General features: G+C 41.3%; 1 protein-coding gene across 1 annotated transcript; it reads left to right on the top strand.

Moving 5' to 3' along the window:
- The first annotated feature begins 8582 nt into the window (after positions 1-8582).
- LOC113171681 (angiomotin-like 2a) lies at positions 8583-15747 on the top strand. The gene is made up of 11 exons (XM_026374246.2): positions 8583-8741; positions 9243-10023; positions 10446-10614; positions 11918-12062; positions 12188-12277; positions 12918-13213; positions 13311-13486; positions 13582-13683; positions 13792-13988; positions 14200-14328; positions 14774-15747. Exons 2-11 carry the CDS (start codon positions 9326-9328, stop codon positions 14857-14859), a joined length of 2088 nt encoding a protein of 695 aa, XP_026230031.1. The 5' UTR covers positions 8583-8741; positions 9243-9325; the 3' UTR covers positions 14860-15747.
- Positions 15748-18789: the final 3042 nt, after the last annotated feature.

Genomic DNA, 18789 nt, shown 5'->3' with positions numbered 1-18789 from the left:
GAAAAAGTGTCATTCAAAATTTCTTATCATATTCGTTACGGTTGTTATCAGTTATCAGTTGTCATTTCACAGCTAAGTTAAGTAGTTCCAATTAAAACACTGAGGAATGTGCTTTTATTTTTTATCTCTACACTATCTTGACATTTTCATCATCAGAACACTTGAGCTGATGTAACTTATGAAGATTAAGTTTGTTTTTAGAACAAATAATTACATCAAATCCCTGCAGATCAGTGACAGACATTATAAACAAGGAGATAATAGAGAGACATTCAGTCAGCATCAAAAACATGTAACTGATTCTACTTTATAGATGCAACTGACCGACTGCTGGCTTCGTCGATTTGGGTCAATGCACAATGTGACTTTTCATTAGCTTTATTCAAATGATTTGTTCTATTTTGCGTTATTCGCTGTTTGAGTTAATAGCTATGAATAGATTTTTTCCGCTGGCTCCCCAGCTCCAAATCTTATAAATAGACAGTCTGTGTAAAATAAGACAATGACCTTCTTTTAGTGAACACAATATAGTGACTTATCTAAGCCTTGCGTTGCAACTGTTAACATATCTTACAGCTGAATCACCACTTACTGGTAGTAACGTCAAAGCTGGAAGTCATCTGTAAAATAATCTTTCCAGTTGACACTTTAAAAACATCTTTGATTTGCACAATAGACTTTAAGCAAACCAAGTTGCCACAGACAGAGAAAAATTAAAAATCATTGTTGTACATGTCATTGTTAAAAGTATTTTCTAATTTTCAGCATAAAAGGTGTAGAAACATATCAAACTAAATTGGATATAATATACACTCACTGGCCACGTTATTAGGTACAATTGTACAATATTATCCAATACCTGAATTGTACAATTTTAATTTCTCTTTCTTTGACCACCCTTTTTACATAAATGAAGGGGAAAAAAATGAATAACACTTCTTACTGCATCAGATTAAACAGGTAACTCAGTGGTCAGCTAGTGTGTTGTTATATGTAGAACAGTTTTAAGGATGTGAATTCTAAGTAGGATCGAGTTGTAAAAGAGACATTAGGTAGATTTGATCAGCGTTTATACACGTTCATTATAAGTAATTAAGCTTTTCACATGTTGGCCTAATACACTGCTTTCCTGCAAAATAACCTAAAATGATTTTAAGGTTACTTCAAAATTTAAGTTATTTAGGATTTAAGTCCAGTACAATGAAAAGACACTGAAATACTTCCCAACATGTTAAAAGTCTCAGCAATCCAACTCAGTATTTTAGTTCATGATTAAATTCATATATTATAATAAGTTGCTTGGAAAACTCAACTGAACTGTTTAAATTAAATTAAATTAAACACTGTACATTCACACTACAACCTGCTGTTGTCATGCAGGGCAGACTGAGTGTGATACTGTACTAATCATAATCACATTTTCTGCAAATCAACCCTCAACAAATTTCCATCATTTCATCTCATCCTGACGTCCTCCATCCTTCTGCATCCATCATCTACCTATTCTCTCCCCACCCCTCATTGAACCCTCTCACACACCCCCACCACACCCCCGACTGACCATCCCAGCCCACATTCCCCTCATTGCTTCTGGACCATGGAAAGCCCCTGGTACATTTTCAGAGCTACTAAGCTCGTATACAGACACAGAATGCCCCCGCCCCACCTCACTCTCTCTTTCCATGGTGCCGCCGGCCAAAGCCAGCCATTAGATCATGCTATGTGCAGCCTCAGCAGCAGAAGTGCACAGCTATTTGCTGGGGGCACACATGCCGAGGCCCGAATGAATGACTGGCATTCTGGTGACCTCCCAGGATGGCAGCGGACCACTGGGGTGGAAGGCTGTTTTAGGACAGGGTGTCACGGCTTGTTGCTGTGTCATTCGTCTGCGTTAGGCATGTTGTCTCCAGGGCAGACGACTGCGAGATGTTTTCACACCTCCAAAGGGCAGCTTGGGCTGGTATTTATAAAGGGCCTCGGGGCTGTGCCTCAGAGTAATAATGTTCAGATTGGTTCGGCTTCACCCCAACGATGGTGATGACTAAGTGCAACTGTCTATAATTCAAGACCAGTTTTTCTACTAGAAATATAATGCAGGGCAACTGAAACAATCCAACTGAACATCTGGCTAGTGGCCAGTGGCAAATAGCTTTTGTTGTACCTTATGACTCGTTCTCCACTATTTCGAATATCAGAAACGTAGAAATACAGCTATGTGTAGTTTCAGAGGCATGAGAAAAAGAGGATGGGAAGAGAATGGAAAAGGGAACATCATTACAGTGACATTCAGCTATTTGCCCTCAGTGCTGTATGAGTAATATGTCTGAGAGCAGAGGCCAAATATTTTGAGTGTTTGAGCCAATGAAACAGTTGCCGTGGCGATATCAACATATAAATCTCATGTGTTAAGAGTAAAACATGTAAGCATTTTATTACCCAACAGCAAAAGATTCCCATTAAATCTGGGGAAGCTGCCCAATAACTCAACTATTATTTCACAAAGTTGCTGTTTTCTTTGTTTTGGATCATTGCCTATGAAAAGATAACATTTACAGTCACTCAGTCATAGATTAAGGGAGTAGGTCATCATTGACAAAGAACATTTTTTACTTGGGATTGACTTGTAATTACTGATAAAAATGCAGATTGCATTATATTATGTTAGTTCCAGCCCTTCACAGGTCAGCTGAAGATAATTAATGTTTCTTAAATGATTATACTGTAAAGTCTTTCACTTTTCAAAACTGGTAACATGAAACCAGTGCACAAGAAGATTTCTCAGATATCACCACTGACGACAAAAATGTGGATTTTCCAGTTCAACAGACGAGTAGGGTTGGGTGCATGTGGTCTGTTGTAAAAGACACCTGAGATTTAACAGTCCGGCTTCACTGTAGGGCTTAAAACATTAAAATTTTAATCACGTTATTAACATCTGTTGAAAACTGGTTCATTACAATATTAGTGAGTCAAGTAAAAAAAATTTTCACATGAGAGTTAGATGAGAAAATCATAGGAAGTATGAAGCTACTGGTAGTTAGCTTAGCATAAAGAAAGTCTGGTTTCAGACTTCTTTATACTAAGCAAAACGTACAGGTATGAATGTGTGTTAATTTGATTTTCCCAAATGGTTATTTGAGCGTTTTAGGTTTCATCTCGTTCAAAGAACAGAATTGATTACTCTCTTCCATCACTCATCGACAACAACACAACTACACATCTCTCTGTCATCTTTGCCTACTTAACAAATTCATTTGTTGTGACTCATGTTTTGAAGTCTGTTTGCTGTGAACGTCTGGAAATTCCCTTGAATGCAAACGCGACTTGCTGCAACATGCGCAGATTTCTCAACTCTTTGCGCATTTTGCCTTTCTTTCTTTTTCTTTTTACTTGATCTCAAAGAGGAATTAGGTTCGAGCGTGCTTGCCTCTGCACCATTCCTGGCATCACAAGCCATTCGGTTGCGAAATATGAATACATGGGAAGCTTGTCGTAATCGGTTTCCTGAGAACAAGATCCTACTTGTGAGCAGTGCACCTTGTCCTCTGCTATTGTGTACTGTGTGAATGAGGAAGCTGTCCATGGAAGTGAGAGCCAAGGAGAGGAATTCATCCCACTCTTCCAGCACTATCAGTTACAATCAACAACAGTCCTGCCGTATCAGGTGACCTTGTCTGCTATTCTGTCTCATTCTTTCCCACACATCCAACACTGTGACACACATCCTGTCCTATCCAGTCCCTTTAACTCTGTCTCAACACAGATAGAGTCAATGCAGACTCCGGTGATCCCTGAGTCCAAAATAATCAATTCAAGTCAAGACTTTAAGTTTATCATGTAATTATATTAGTACTAAATTTGCCAGAAGCATTTACACAAATAGTTATATGTTAATTATTTTAACAGGTTGACTAAATAAAGAGTGACAGTAACCATCTTCAAGTTAAATTCACTTCTTTTTCTTTTTTCCTTGTATTGGGACAGATAAGCCTAAATCTAATCAGTGGTTTTTGACCTTTATAGGTTTGTAACCCTTTAAATCACCAGTTGTACCTTTTTAGTGAACAGTGTGTACCTAGTACCTCACAATACCGAAAACATTAACAGAATTGAGTACAGTAAATATATGTTGTGCCTCAAGATTGATCATTTATCTTTTCAATATTTGCTCCTGTTTCTGCCCTTTAACTGGGTCATTGTGGGGTTAGCTTAGCAGGTTTATTTTACCATTGATTGAAGTTCACGTGTCCCTATGCACACTATCCGCAGAGACAAAAGAGATGTTTGCTGAGTTTTATGTGCAGTTAGAATCACATTTACATGCTGAGCACCACCAGTGCTTGTCCAGCAACATGAAACGTGACAGTGTCATTTGTTATATCAGTATCAAGGAGCCCGGGGGCTGCTATCAGAGAAGGTAAACCAACCAACCAACCAGCCTTTCAGTAGCGTTTGTATAAGTTTACTATGCAAACATACTGTGGTGTTGCAAATCTACTGTAATACTCAAAGTACATCCAGACAACAGGCGGCCATTCAACTGTTGCTGAAATGTTTTTTGCAGTTCTAGTAGCCACCATTGCATGTCATTAACTTTGTAATTCCTCTCTCCCATGGTTGGGCTTCCTCCTCTCTGTCTCCTCTCTCTCCTTTGCAGGCATCCTCGGCTCCAGAGCTGTATATCTCCAGAGTTGTGTGAGTGTCCAGTGTTTTTGCTGCTTGTTGTTGTTGTTTTTTGTTGCCTGCTGTTCTTTTCTCTCTCCTCTTTCCATTCACCCTCACCGTTCGATGCAGATGGCCGCCCACCCTGAGCTTGGTTCTGCTGGAGGTTTCTTCCATTAAAGGGAGTTTTTCCTCTCCATTGTCACCTAGTTTACAGTTTGATTTTTCTGTTATATTTAAGGGAAAACCTTAAACATTGTAAAGTGCCTTGAGGTGACTTCTGTTATGATTTGATGCCAAACAAATGAAATTGAATTCAATTGAATTGAATTGATTCCTGAAGGCATTTTTACAATATGTAAAACTGGAAGTTTTTCTGATTTGTCACCCTTGTGCGTCAGTTCGGCGACAGCATGGTTACTTAATAGAGCTGTTATACTGTATTACAGTAAATGGAAATGTAGGACTCGGCAAGTCAAAACTTGTCTGATTCATTTATTTTCACAGTGAAGAGACAGGTCTATTTTGAAAGGTAAAATAAAACTTAATTCATCCTTTTGGGGCAAATTCAGGTGTTAGAGCAGCTGAGTCTCAAAGAATATTATTAGAATAAAACTAAAAATGCAATGAAATATAATAAAACTACCAAAACAGAATTGTTTTTCAATTGTTTTTTGTTAAGTGACATTTAAATTCATGTACTTACATGAACTGCTAACACAAGTACAAGGAGGATGATCACAAAGAGACACAAAATGAGTCTCCCCATACACATAATGTGTATAAATTTGAACAAATACTTTTATTATAATGTAGTGTTTGTGTTGTTGTTTTTTTTTACTTTGCTCTGGAGCCACTTTAAATAATTTGTTGACACACAGACAGATATGCTCTTCCTCCCTCTGACAAAGACATTTTTATCCTGACTTGAACACAGCTCAGATGAGTAAATTTAGAGTCAGACTGTTTCCAATTGTGTAACTGGTAGTTTGACTACTCTCAGTGTTACCTCATTTGCGCTCATGTTCCCACCAAAACCTCAAAGCCAGTATAATTTTATTGTGTATAGCAACAACACAAGTGTTTTATTTTGCAGGGTGTCTTCAAATATTCCTCAATTCCAATCATCTCTGCACAAACAAAGAATAACACATGAAACGTTGAAAAGTTCTGTCTGCTTTGGGGTTTCAGCGCCTACAGACAGACACTGAGGAATTTTTGTGGCATTGAATCTTGGTTTACATATCCTGCAATGACTCGATGAAAGTGTCCATAATTTTCAAAGGGTCAGCCCTGCATTCCTCTGCAAGTTCACAGGAAGCGTGCTACAATGGAGGACAAAATGGCCAGAGGCGTTGTCCCACTAGCAGAGACACAAACACACACACACACACAGTGTGGGAGTAGAGGAAGTAGTGAGGTGGTGTTAAATGACATGACCAGACTTTTTTAAAAAGGTGGAGACTGGGCTGCTTCACACTGTAGATCTGAAGGGGACATGCAAACACGCTACACTTTGCTGACCAGTCGCCTCCATGTGAGTGCCGCCCACAGAGACATGGTGTCTGCATGTCCTGTTTAAGAATATGCAGCCTCTGAAACATGACGGGAATGTGTGTGTGTGTGTTTAATTAAGGAGGTTGAAAGAGCCAGAGAGATGATTGCAAACACATACCATCAATACCAACTCACTGAGCCTATAGATTTTTAGGTCTAATGAGATAATCAGCCCGAGGCCAATGGCCACATACTGTACAACAATCGATTGCTGCAGCCTGCTGTGCTTTAATTGCTGATCTATTTCTCTACAGGTTCAGTTGGAGTTTGCATGTGCTTTTAGAGGGAAATGTGGCTTATACAGAGGCAGAAAGGCATCTGTTTGTTTTCTTTCTCTCTCTCTACTGCCTCGAGATATCATTAGTCTGTTATGACTAAAATCTCTGCTATTTAAAGGGCCCACAGTAAAACCCAGACCGTCTAAAGTCCTCAATATGGCAGCAGTAAGACCCAAGCAGGTAATAAATAGCTCTGACTTGTCTTTTGGCTTGGACAGAAACGAAGCCTGTCATAAAGATTTGTTTTCTCCCTTGAGGCGGGACGTTTATGTCTTCAAGAAAACAAAAATGGACGTTATTCTCCTGTGATAGACGCTTGTCAAACTCTGGTATGTTTGGGTTTCACTTCTGGTGAAGGTGCAGATAGAAGTGGAACTGTGGGACCACTTCAAATACCTATTTTGTAAGTGGGCAGAGGGTGAACTATCTGTCCATCCGTCTTTAGAGGGGTGATTCAGTGTCTCAGCAGGGGGACAGCTCCTGCATGTTTGAGATTTGAACCTGTAAATCAGCAGGAGAAGTGTCTATGTGAGGCATTCTCCAGGCGCTGTTCTGCACCATGTAGTATGATGTTGGGTACAAAGAGCCACTGTGTTCGCAGTAACAGGGCACACAGACCTCAGATTCCAGGGGACAGCTGCCACACAAACCCACATTGAGACACACAGACACACACAATTAAGGCATCCACAGCCTTAACACTTGCACAAACAGAGTTTTTACATATCCATGGTGGCCTGCAGTGAATGCCAGGAGGCTGGATTCCTATTGGACACCAGAATTACAAGCAACCAGATTTAAAGAGTGCAAAGGTCACAGTTGTTGGGGAAGCTACTGTGAAAGAATAGCTGTGCAAGCTACCAATTACTTCACAGCTGAAGAAATTCAACTACAGACAGAACAGTTTCCCTATAGAAATCTAGTTTGGGTGACTTATGTTAATTAGAAAAAGGAGCTCAAATAACTTTATTAAAGAAAGATCAAACTGAAAATGTACATGTAAATAACATGACACCAAGAAGGAAAATTCAGCTTTCTCTACAGTACCCCTGAGTCATAAGCTCATCCTAAACAAAACAATCCCTTCTCTGTGTGTAGTTAATGACATGTTACATGAATGGCAAAAGAGTAAATTAACCATGAATCACAGTGATTGTAGTAATCACTGTGAACTGGAGTTAAACTACCACTTCAATTACATGTAGTTCAGTTGCAGAGATTTCATCCTCTGCTGTTACACATACAACTGTGTGTATCGCTGTAAACAGTATAAAACGTATAAAACAAATTCAGTCTTGGTATTTCCCTTTTGTACACTTGTACTCCACTACATGTTTGTGGAAAATATTGTACTATTTATTCCATTATAATTATTAAAAAGTAGTTACCTTTTACATGCAGAACATTTGACATGTTTATAAAACATGATGCATTATTATCCAACAGTATGTGAGGCTCTATCTTAATAAACTACAACAGCACAGTAGCTTATAGTCATAAAGACCCACTGTAAAGCTTTATTTTACGGGTCTGTAATTTCTGGGTGGTTAGGGCATTGAAACAACTAAGTCAAATGAATAGTCAATACATATTGTCAACATGAAATTAACATACACTCATTCAATTTATCATATAATATGAGGGATAATGCTTCCATTAATCACTTTTGAGGTAATTGCACCTTTAAGCAGACATTTCCTACTTTACACTCCGATGTATTTATTACGTATATATATAAATAAATTGATGATTATCTGAATGGCTCTTTCATTGTTGGAAGTCATCAGAGAGACGAACACAAACGCTGCCTGCTGTTGGAAACTCTCTTAAAGAAGAGAAGACGCATCTGTCTCTTTTGCATAAAATGCATTTCTTCCACAACACATTAACTGGGAGCTTTGTGAAACAAATGTCCTTTCCTACACTTCTTTTTAACCCCTCATTGGTAATGATAAAGCAGATCAGCCCCCCCCCTCCCGCCTGGTTTTACGCTTGATCCCCGGGGGACGTCGCGTTTGACATTCCTGGCATTCCGACCTCAGTCCCTCCTCGGTTACTTATTATCGCCGCCTGCTCGCTCCACAATCATTTCACAGCAAGAGAGGAGCGCGGCAGCCTGTCCGGGGGCAGGAGGATGAGACGCGCCTGACTCAGAAAAAAAAAACCCTTGGAAATAGTGGAATTACTGTGAATTTAACTTCGAGGTCGACGACCAGCGTTTTGTTATGATGAGAGCGTGAGCTGGTAAGACGAGCGTCTTTTTCTTCCACTTCCACGATACAAACCCGAGAAGAAAACACTAAGAAAGTAGCTGTAATGTGACTTCTGCTTTAAGAAAGTGCTGTGTGGTGAGGAAATGTAAACCTTTTCACAGCGACAGCTGTAAATAAGCTGTAAAAGCAACGATTAAGTTGATTTAAAACGCGGTTTTATGCGCATTTGCTCCCCCGTGAGATTGGAATTCTTTGGCGCATGTACTTTGTGCCTGCTGTGGAGGAAAGTGTCCACATCCCTGAGCTGTCGCTGTTGACTTGGAGTTTCACTGTGTTCATAAAGCATAGAAACAAAACATTAAGACAGATGTTTCCACGAGTTATGTAAAAGGAAATATAACAACATGATTTAAGTCTGTGTTGCCAGTTGTGCTGATACTACCTAGACCTAATGTGCTGATCTATCAGTGCTCTCAGATGGGTTTTAATGTGTTCTGATTGTACTTTATTCTCTCATTCTGTTTTTCTCTAGGTTCACAGCTGATTTATTATTGTATAGAAATAATTAACAGTTCAACTGATCTTAAGAGAGATTAACAACGTACACAAACCAGTATGTCGTCCACTGAAGAGCCGTCTGGCACGGTCCTGCACCGGCTCATCCAGGAGCAGCTCCGCTATGGAAACCCCACAGACACCCGCACCTTATTAGCCATCCAGCAGCAGGCCCTGCGTGGAGGCAGTGGAAGCAACAGTGGACCCAGCCCACGATCTTCTTTGGAGAGTCTCACCCAGGAGGATCCTCCATTCCCTCAGTTGTCTGCACGGCAGGAGCCTCAGGGCCAGGAGCACCAGGGTGACTACCACCACTCTGAAAGTGGCTACCAGCTCTACCAGCTGCATGGAGAGGAGCTGCCAACATATGAGCAGGCCAAGGCACACTCTCAGTATCTGGCCTCCCACTGGGCCCCTACAGACCCCATCGGGCAGCTGCATGAGGGGAAGCTGCTGCACGAGGGGGCCTTCCACGAAGAGGCAGATCTGGTGGAGATGAAGTGCAGCCATGTGCGGTCACTCAGTGAGCACCGCATGCAGATATCTCTGGAGAGGTATAATGCCGCTGCTAAAGCAGAGGCCATAAAGAGCACCTCTCACAGTTACCCTGAGCTGCCTTACTACACCCCACAAGCCCTCCAAACCACAGGGCCAAGTCTGGATAAGCGCTGTCCACCACCAGAATACTCAGCCTCTGCTCAGGGCCAAGGATTTATCCCTCACCAGGCTCTGGAGCCAGTCCAGGCACAGCAGCACAGGTATATAAAGAGAAAGTGTCGTGAATGTGATCATATCTGTGACTGAAGTGCTTTCACATGGTATCATATAATGTGATTTAAATTAATGTGACTCAGTGTGATGTTTTCACAAATACATAATGCTTAGTGTAAGGCACAACATAGCCTGTGTGCTAATTCACATTCCCTCCTTGAAGAACAAGTTCAATCCTGTAGGGGTTTGCAATGCTCAGCACACTGCAACAGAACAGTCTCACATGTTGTGTCACCCCTAGATGCTTTTTATGAAGCTATGTGTCTCATACAGCCACTAAAGTCAGCTTGTCTCCTCAACGATAGACAAGAATAAAGTGATATTTTAGATTTTTCTTACTTTTTATTCAGCCAGAGAGGGACAGAATTCAAGATGACTTTGTTTTGACTTATTATTGTTTCTTTCTTAGGTATGTCCAGTCTGGTCAGCCAGCTGACGTCCCCTGTTATAGCACATTCACTAGCCTGCCACCTGCTGGCTTGGAGGAACCCAACCAGGTGGAGCTGCTGCTGATTGAGAATGAGAGGCTGAGGCAAGAACTGGAGGCACACAGAGAGAAGACAGGCCGCATTCAGAAGGTAAGATAACATAACAGGAAATTATATTTGAACACATTTTGAGGGAAATACTACAAAGTTGTTTACTTGCTGAAAGGCTAGACAACATCCTTCATCAGCCACCTGTCGGTGAAACACAACCCCAGTCGACAGTTGTCTCCCTGACATCCAACTCCAGACACACTCCCTCATCTGGACTGGACAGATGAGATCAGCAGCTGCTACCTTCCACAGGCTGCTACTGTGTTTACTCACTCCTCTCATTGTGTTGCTGACCTAGTGAAGGCCGGGGAGAGAGAGAGAGACAGTGAGCGTGCTTTAGATTTAGGGAGGCTTTCGATTTTCAGCGTAACCCACAACTTGTCAGACAACAGTTGTTTGGGTTGTGACTCGCGCACAGCTGATGGGGGTGGGGTGGTGATCCGTGGCAGGTGGTGGGGTGACTGCATAAAAAGTGAAAGGTCTCCTTTGTTTATCCGCCCAATAGCACTTTTTTTCCTCCCTCGCACTTTAACCCTAATTCTTTTGCTGCTATTTTTTGCCTCCCATGAATGACTCTTTAACCAAACTCGCTCTAAAACAAGACATCCTCTTGTTCGACATGATGAAAACTCCTTCTCAGACATTTGATACCTCAGCCAGGCTTTGTAAAATTTAGCCCTCTCTCTGCTGGAGTTATGTCACATGGCCCTTGCCTTGTCTCAGCCTTAAAGAATGATAATTGCCGGGGTTGGAAAGTTTTCTCCGTCAGGCCGCAGCCCTGAGTAAACATGCCTGTGTGACTGCTGTAATGGTGGGTGTCTCCTTGCCATTTCCACAACCCTGGCACAGGCATGCACACCTTCCCTCCGCTGGCAGCCTTCCCAGACTTCTTTGTGTTTTATGTGTGTGTGTGTGTGTGTGTGTGTGTGAGAGAGAGAGTCTTTGTGTGCATTTTAACCTTGTGATGTGTTGTGTATGCGCACGCTCTTGTGTGCTAACACACCTGGAACTGTAGCTATCAGCCCTCAGGAATGTAGATATAAATCAGTCTCACAGGGAGTGGTGCGGGCTTGAATTCCTTCTCAGAATAATGCCAAACACACACACACACAAACACTCACAAAAATACAAACACAGAGTGTACTGTATACGCCATATTTGTACCCACATGTGTATGTATGTACTATAACAACATAGATCAACATTCCAGCTCCTCCCTGGCATGTGAAGTAGGTTAACCAAGAATTTCTCTTCTCCACCTTCACTGTTTCTGGCCTCCTATTCCTCCTCTCCTTCCCTACCTCTTCTTCTCTCCTTTTCTCTTTCCCTCTCCCCCTTTCAGTTGGAGCAAGAGATCCAGCGGATTTCAGAGGCCTATGAGACACTGATGCAGGGCAGCAGTAAGAGAGAAAACCTGGAGCAGGCACTGAGGAGGAGGCTGGTGGCTGAAATCAGGAGGCTGCAGGATTTCAACAGAGACCTTAGAGGTATGGACCACTGCCACAAGACACACACGAGCCCACATACTAAAGAGGCTGTCTGCCATAATACTAGTTCCAACATGTATGTGGCTTACAATCTTGTCTAATTTTAAAACTGTGTTGCATTACAGAAAACTTGCAAAATGCCAGAACACACGTTGCGAAAGAAGTAGAAGCAGCAGACCATAACCAGCACCTCATGGCAAAACTCCTTGAACAAAGTAAGTCATTTAGTCTGACTAGATTCCTCTCCCCAGTTCTGTGTTACATCCTCCTTTGTAATCAGCATGCTTGATTGGACAGGATTGCATGGGGCCCGTTCTGTAGCTAAGGATTTCAAGCACGTATGAATTTTTCTTGCGTAACCTCAGCCTATTCGGTAAGGCGGCCCATTAATAGGAAAATTCAATCTGTTGACCTTTTTGCAAAAAGGAAATAGAGTGGCTCTAATTCACAAAGCAGGAGTGTGGAAGTGGTAGAAATGAGGTTCAACCCACCTGTTGTTAGTGTGATTTATGTTGTCTGTTTATGGACTCAAGCAGACTGAGGGTGTTTGTACGGCCTTGATGAAGAATGCTGTGTGCTATGTGGGTCAAAGGGATAGGGCGGCTTTTCTGCCCCTTCCTCCTCTCATTCCACGAGTGCTTCTCTAAATGAAGAACATTGGCTGCTATGTAGCTACACTGGTACTTGTTACTAGGTTTAGTCTCAAGGGGAAGTTTGTTTTTTGCCTTTTCTGTTCAGGATTGATAGATGTGGAATATTTTCATATTGGATTGGCATCTGTGTTTTCATTCAAATTAATTTTAAAATCATCTCTGCATGCATCAACTTAGCTGTCTTTATTTTCTTTTGCTTCAGATGAGGAGCAGAACTTTGAGCGGGAGCGTGTAGAGCGAGAACTGGAGAGGCTGAGAGCCACAGCGGAGGAGCAGAGCCTCAAGGCGAAGCGACTTGAGGAGGCCCTGGAGACAGCTCGAGGACGCGGGCGTCAGCTTGAGGAGGAGCTGAGGAGGAAGAGGGCTTACGTAGAGAAGGTGGAGAGGCTTCAGAGTGCGCTGGCTCAGTTACAGTCCACTTGTGAGAAGAGGGAGAATCTGGAGATGAAGCTGAGGACACGACTAGAACAGGAGCTCAGGAGTCTGAGAGCACAACAGGTACATTTCCAAAGCATAAAACTGTTTCTAACGTTGACTTTAATGGTTGTTCTTTCCCTCTAACCTGTGTCTTTTTCACCTTCACTTTCCACCTCAGAGGCAATCCCAGCCACCAGGAGTGACCATGAGCTCCCTTCAAGAACGTTTGCGTGAGCGGGAGGAGCGAATCCTGGCACTTGAGGCTGACATGGTGCGCTGGGAGCAGAAGTACCTGGAGGAGAGCACCATGAGGCAGTTTGCCATGGAGGTGGCTGCCACTGCTGCGGCTCAGAGGTAAGGATCGGAGAACTCTGACACTCGCTCGACATTTACTGCGACATCCAAAAGGTTTTCAGCTGAAACTAAGCTAAGTTTCTTACCCTTTGCAGAGACACCACCATCATTAACCACTCGCCATGCCACTCCTCTAACAACAGTTTCAACGAAGACTTGCCAGTGGCTGATTACAGGAATCAAGAGATGGAGAACAGGTGCATACCTATGATTAATCTCACTTGTTTCAAAGAATTGACAGAATTAGCGTATTTGTCAGCATTTGGTTATCTGCTTTCTGACTTTTTATTATTTTTTTGCACTAGGATTCGTGCTCTCTACGCTCAGATCCTGGAAAAGGATGCTGTGATCAAGATATTGAACCAGCGGCTGCACCAGGACCAGGGGAGGAAGGAGGAGCCGAGTCCCCGAACCAACCTCCTGAATACAGCAGGAGCAACTCTCCCACCTGCTTGCTCCACTCCCTCCATCAGCACCACGAAGGCTACCACAAATAGTAGAGGTAAGCAGAATAATGGCGCAGTGGTGGTACAAAGGCAAATCAGCCTAATTTACTTTTTACGACACATCCTCAAACTGATCTACTTTAACTCTACAACTCAGACAATATTCTTTAAATAAAATCAGAGTAATAAGTCATAGAAGAGAGGATTGGTATGTTGTTATAAGTATGGTTGACTGGCACTGACATATTCTGTGATACTGTCCTTCAGGTACGAGTCTTTCAGATGATCAGACTCCAAACCATCAGCTCCCCACTCAGTCTGAACCTGGAGCAGCAGAGCAGCAGGTGGAGGGAACCAAAGTCAAAGAGACTGCCAGCACAACGAAGCTCAATAGAGGTGAGTGATCTATGGAATGTGCATGAGTGTGTTTGTTTACAAGGTCCATTTCTCCAATAATATACTGTGTGGAAATCATTTACTAATGTAAGAGTACAGTGAAGAAATAAACAAGCCTGTTCAAGTTCAAACTCCGCTACACAAAACACACATTCATTGTGTAAATACATTTTTCTTGGACGTCAACTTCATCGACGGTCAGATTGTTTAATGAAGCTGCTGCATAGTCAGCCAATCAGATAGCATCAGTCCAGGTCAGGATTCCTAATGTGGGTTTTGTGGAATGTGCATGGTTATGAAATAAAGTGGATCTGTTGACTAGACACATTTACCAGAGGAGTCTGTTTGACTGTGGAAAATGTCAGTTGACCTTTACTCACTGATTTCTACTGTTTTAACTTTAGAACGTTTATATAATTATTTCTTCTTCTTTGTTTTTGTCCAGACAAGGCAGTGCCCAAGACGTTGCTGTTAAATCCCTTCAGAGGACTGGATGAGTTGGAGTCCGAGGCAGTGGAAATCTTTATTTAGAGGACTGAAAATTGGCTTTTAAATTAGAAAATAAAAAGCAATTCTGTGAAGAGTGCACGTCTTTGAGTGGAGAATGGAAGAAAAAACTGGATGCAAGAATGTTGTGGAAAGAGGCCAACGCATGAGAAAAAGGACTCTTTTCAGATTTTAGAGACACACTGCGCTGCGACTCAACTTACTCTCACTAAGCTGGACAGCTGCAGGCAGGCTGTACGGCTGGGTGAGAAACAATGACTCTCCCAAGGTACTTGGACAGTATTGTGGATTGTAATAGGGCAACATGTTCTCAGAGAATGTATGCCAAAATATTTATATGAATATAAATATATATATATATATATGTAATTGCTGCTTTCCCCAATTTACCCCTCCCCCTTAATCTATTACCCCAATCCAGTGAGTTAAGAAGCTACATATTTATCTTATCTGGTTTCCACATTCCCCAAATATTAACTTACTCATGCTCTTCTAGATAAATATTCAGAAAAAGGGTATCTGTGTCTGAAGAATGTTAATCTGATTAACCTTATTGCCATCCCATAGATGTTGATCTGTTCGGTGGACTTCCTTTTACTCAGTAATTTAAGCTGATAACACATGAAACACTGCTGATGTACAGTAAATGCTCCTGCTGTCCAGATCCATTAAGCCTGAGTAGCTGGTTCTACAAAGACTTGGGGGTGTGTGTGCAGTGTGATGCATAATATATTAAAAAGACAATTTGGTATTTTTTTGCCAAACTGACACAGACCTGATGTTGTTTGGAAGGGTGTTGCATTATGGTGATTTTTTTGTATGTTCGCATGTGTGACTAGAGTCTGCGAGTGTGTTTCCCAATGTGGTGATTCTGCTGGTTTGATCACCGATGTGGATAAAAGTTGAAAACTATATCGTGTTTGTTTTGTTTTTGTTTACTGTGAGCTTTGAACTAACAAACAGGTTAAACAGGTTATTATTATTATTATTGTTGTTGTTGTTATTAATATTATTATTATTATTATTATTATATTTTATACAGATATTTGTATTATTATTATTTTAGATATAACAGTGCTTTGAGCGAGATGCCAAAGAGTTTCAGTTTGTATGTTTGTTGTAAGTTATGTGCTGACAATCACAGTCATGTCAGGCTGTACACAACCAACCAAGTGTTGACTTCAAACAGACATTTCTGTGAACTTCAAACAGTATGAAGGTTTTACAGTTGAATTCATGCAACATTTCATAAAGCAATAAAATGTTCAAATGTACATTAACTGGCTCTTTGACTTACTCCTGGCCAAAAACATATGATAAAATATATAATATAATAAGTGTACATCTGAGAAGTGATTCTCTGATGTATTTTTTCTCTCTTTCTGTTTAACTCGGTCGTCTGTCTCACATTGTGACTCTGTCCCCTCATTCCTCTTCTCTCTTTTGACCACACAGAAGAGTGCTCTTCATTAGTGAGAGCCAGAGCTGCATTCTTTTGGGTTCAACTTTCTCGGGTGGCCTGCTCTCTTGTTCTCCTCTTGCCATGAAGAGCATGCTTGACATAGATCACATTCTCACAGGGATACGTAACCGTATATGTGACAAAGACGGGTTTCTCCCAGATTAGCCGCTAATGCCATTTGAAATTCTTGCGTGCACCTTTGCAAATGCCTGCTGCATTCCCTGATAGCTTTTATTGCCTCTGATTTGACTCTCACCCAGAGGTGTAAGTGAATTATTTTGGATGAGAGAATAGAGAGCTCAGTAATGTAGTATCTGTTTCAACATCCCTCTTTTCTCACACACACAATGACAAATATCGACTTGTACTGGTTTGAAGTGGTTGAGCAGCACTGACAATGAGAACTCACAATGCCGTAGGATAATGACAATGACGAGGACAATGAGTGTTATGGCAGTCTCTGCTCACGTGTTTCAGCGGTCATCCTACAGCCTACAGCGTGTGTGTTAAACTATGGCTGGTGCAGAGAAGCTTTCACACATTTGAATAGATAAATGGAAATCTGATCGGATCAGTATCTGCCTTGAAACTAAATGAGCCGGGTCAGAAAACAGTCTCGGTCTGCTGCACTTCATTAAAGTTTGAATCCACAGTCATTTGTGAAAATGAGTAGAACTACTTTTAATCTTAAAGCTACAATATATGACTTTTTGTGAGTCAACCTAGCATAGTATGAAATCACACCACTCGCTCCACCCAGTTTCTTTCTCCCTGCTCCACCACATTCTGCTCTGCCTTTCATGAAATTACCCTAATTACAAATGACACAAAACTAAACAGTCAAGCAGAAACAATTGACCTTCTCTGATTGGTTAGGAGGGTGAGCCTCTATTCATGGCATGTTCATATTATTGTAGAATACGGGCTTTTGATCCTTAATTGTTGAGTAAGTAGTACGGCCACAGTAACTTCAACTTACTGTTGATTACTTTTCAATAATGAAAAACTCATTTGTGTCCTTGGGTTGCTGAATTCCTCAAACTGTTAATTCCATGGATTTTTTTATTAAAACTCGATATTGGATGAAACACAGTCCCGTTCACACCTACAAAAGTTGATCTATGGAGCATGATCTTGAATGGGAATAAAATAAAGTACAGTTCTTCTAGACTTTCAAAATGATATTGGATTGAATGGATCAAAATTTTATTTAAAAAATGCAGTCGGCAACCTGCTGCGTAATAATGTGAATAAATCTTTAAATGGGAACATCTCTGCACTGTTGTTCTATGTGGATCACTGGAGACTTTGACGGCACCTCTCCACATTAAGATAAGTTTCAGACCATGTTTCTAATAAAGATATATATTGTTTACTGTAGCTTCAAACATCTGTCAATAAGACCTGATTGTGTTGACAAGACATGAACAAAGAGATTATTTTTCACATTTTTAGTGTCCTCAAGGCTCGTCGTTTTAATGTGATCGATTGCTATTGTGGAGCCAAACACAACAGCTGCTAAACCTGTTTAAACTAACTACAAAAATTAATGTTTGGTTTTCTCAGGACGTATCCTGCTGTAGTGTGGTTTGATACTTGGATGTGGATGCACGCCTGGACTTGAAAGGAGAGGATATGAGCTGGTGAGATAGTACGGATGCTTTTGACAGAGAAGCTTGTATGGGAAAACACAGAGCAGGAACTGGTGGTATGCGATGCCATCAATCTTATTTATGAAGTGAACGCTCTTATCTGGTGTACTGACTGACAACATTGTGAAGACTCGCCAACATTCCTCTGTGAATGTGAAAGGCGGCTGACATGTTTCGACTGCAACTCTCGCTCCTTTCCCAGAATTGATATGAAGAAGGAAGGAAAGAACGTACATAGGAGTCAAATTCCATTGTGCTCAAACATCCAAGCAAATGACATTTTCTACACTTTTTGGAAAAGTTTCCCCTCTTTTCTCCGAGTCAGTCACATGGGAACTTCACAATGGACGGCAGTCAACAAAGGAATGGGTTTGTTGCAGTGTACACAGTGGAAATGATCTTCTCACACTGTGTGTGTATATATCACTGTGTTTGTTGGCCCACCTTGATGTTTACAGTTTCACAGCATATTCCTATTACGCTTCAGCCATTGAAGTTTCAGCACATTCAGCAAATACACTGATGGTGAGTGATGATATCAAAGTAAAACAGTAAAGAAAAGGTTTTAGGAATGCAGGCTGTCTTCGCTTTATAAACAGGTACAGTAATTACCATGGCCTTACTTAATTTCTGAGGTCAATAAGATAATAAATAATAATAGCAATAATAGTATACACAAACACACAAGACAGGCACAACAACCCCCATTATTTCTTTCTCTCGTCATAAAACCCTAGAATATTTTTGGACATTGATGATTGACACATCCTACCCAGAGGGACACAGAACTGTAACCTGTTACCACCTGCAACACAGGCCTGCGGAAAACGCTGCAGTTAT

The sequence above is a fragment of the Anabas testudineus genome, chromosome 17, assembly GCF_900324465.2.
Source record: "Anabas testudineus chromosome 17, fAnaTes1.2, whole genome shotgun sequence".
NCBI classification, from domain to species: domain Eukaryota; kingdom Metazoa; phylum Chordata; class Actinopteri; order Anabantiformes; family Anabantidae; genus Anabas; species Anabas testudineus.
The sequence above is the reverse complement of the archived record's forward strand: the minus strand, read 5'-3'. Positions and strand labels throughout refer to the sequence as shown.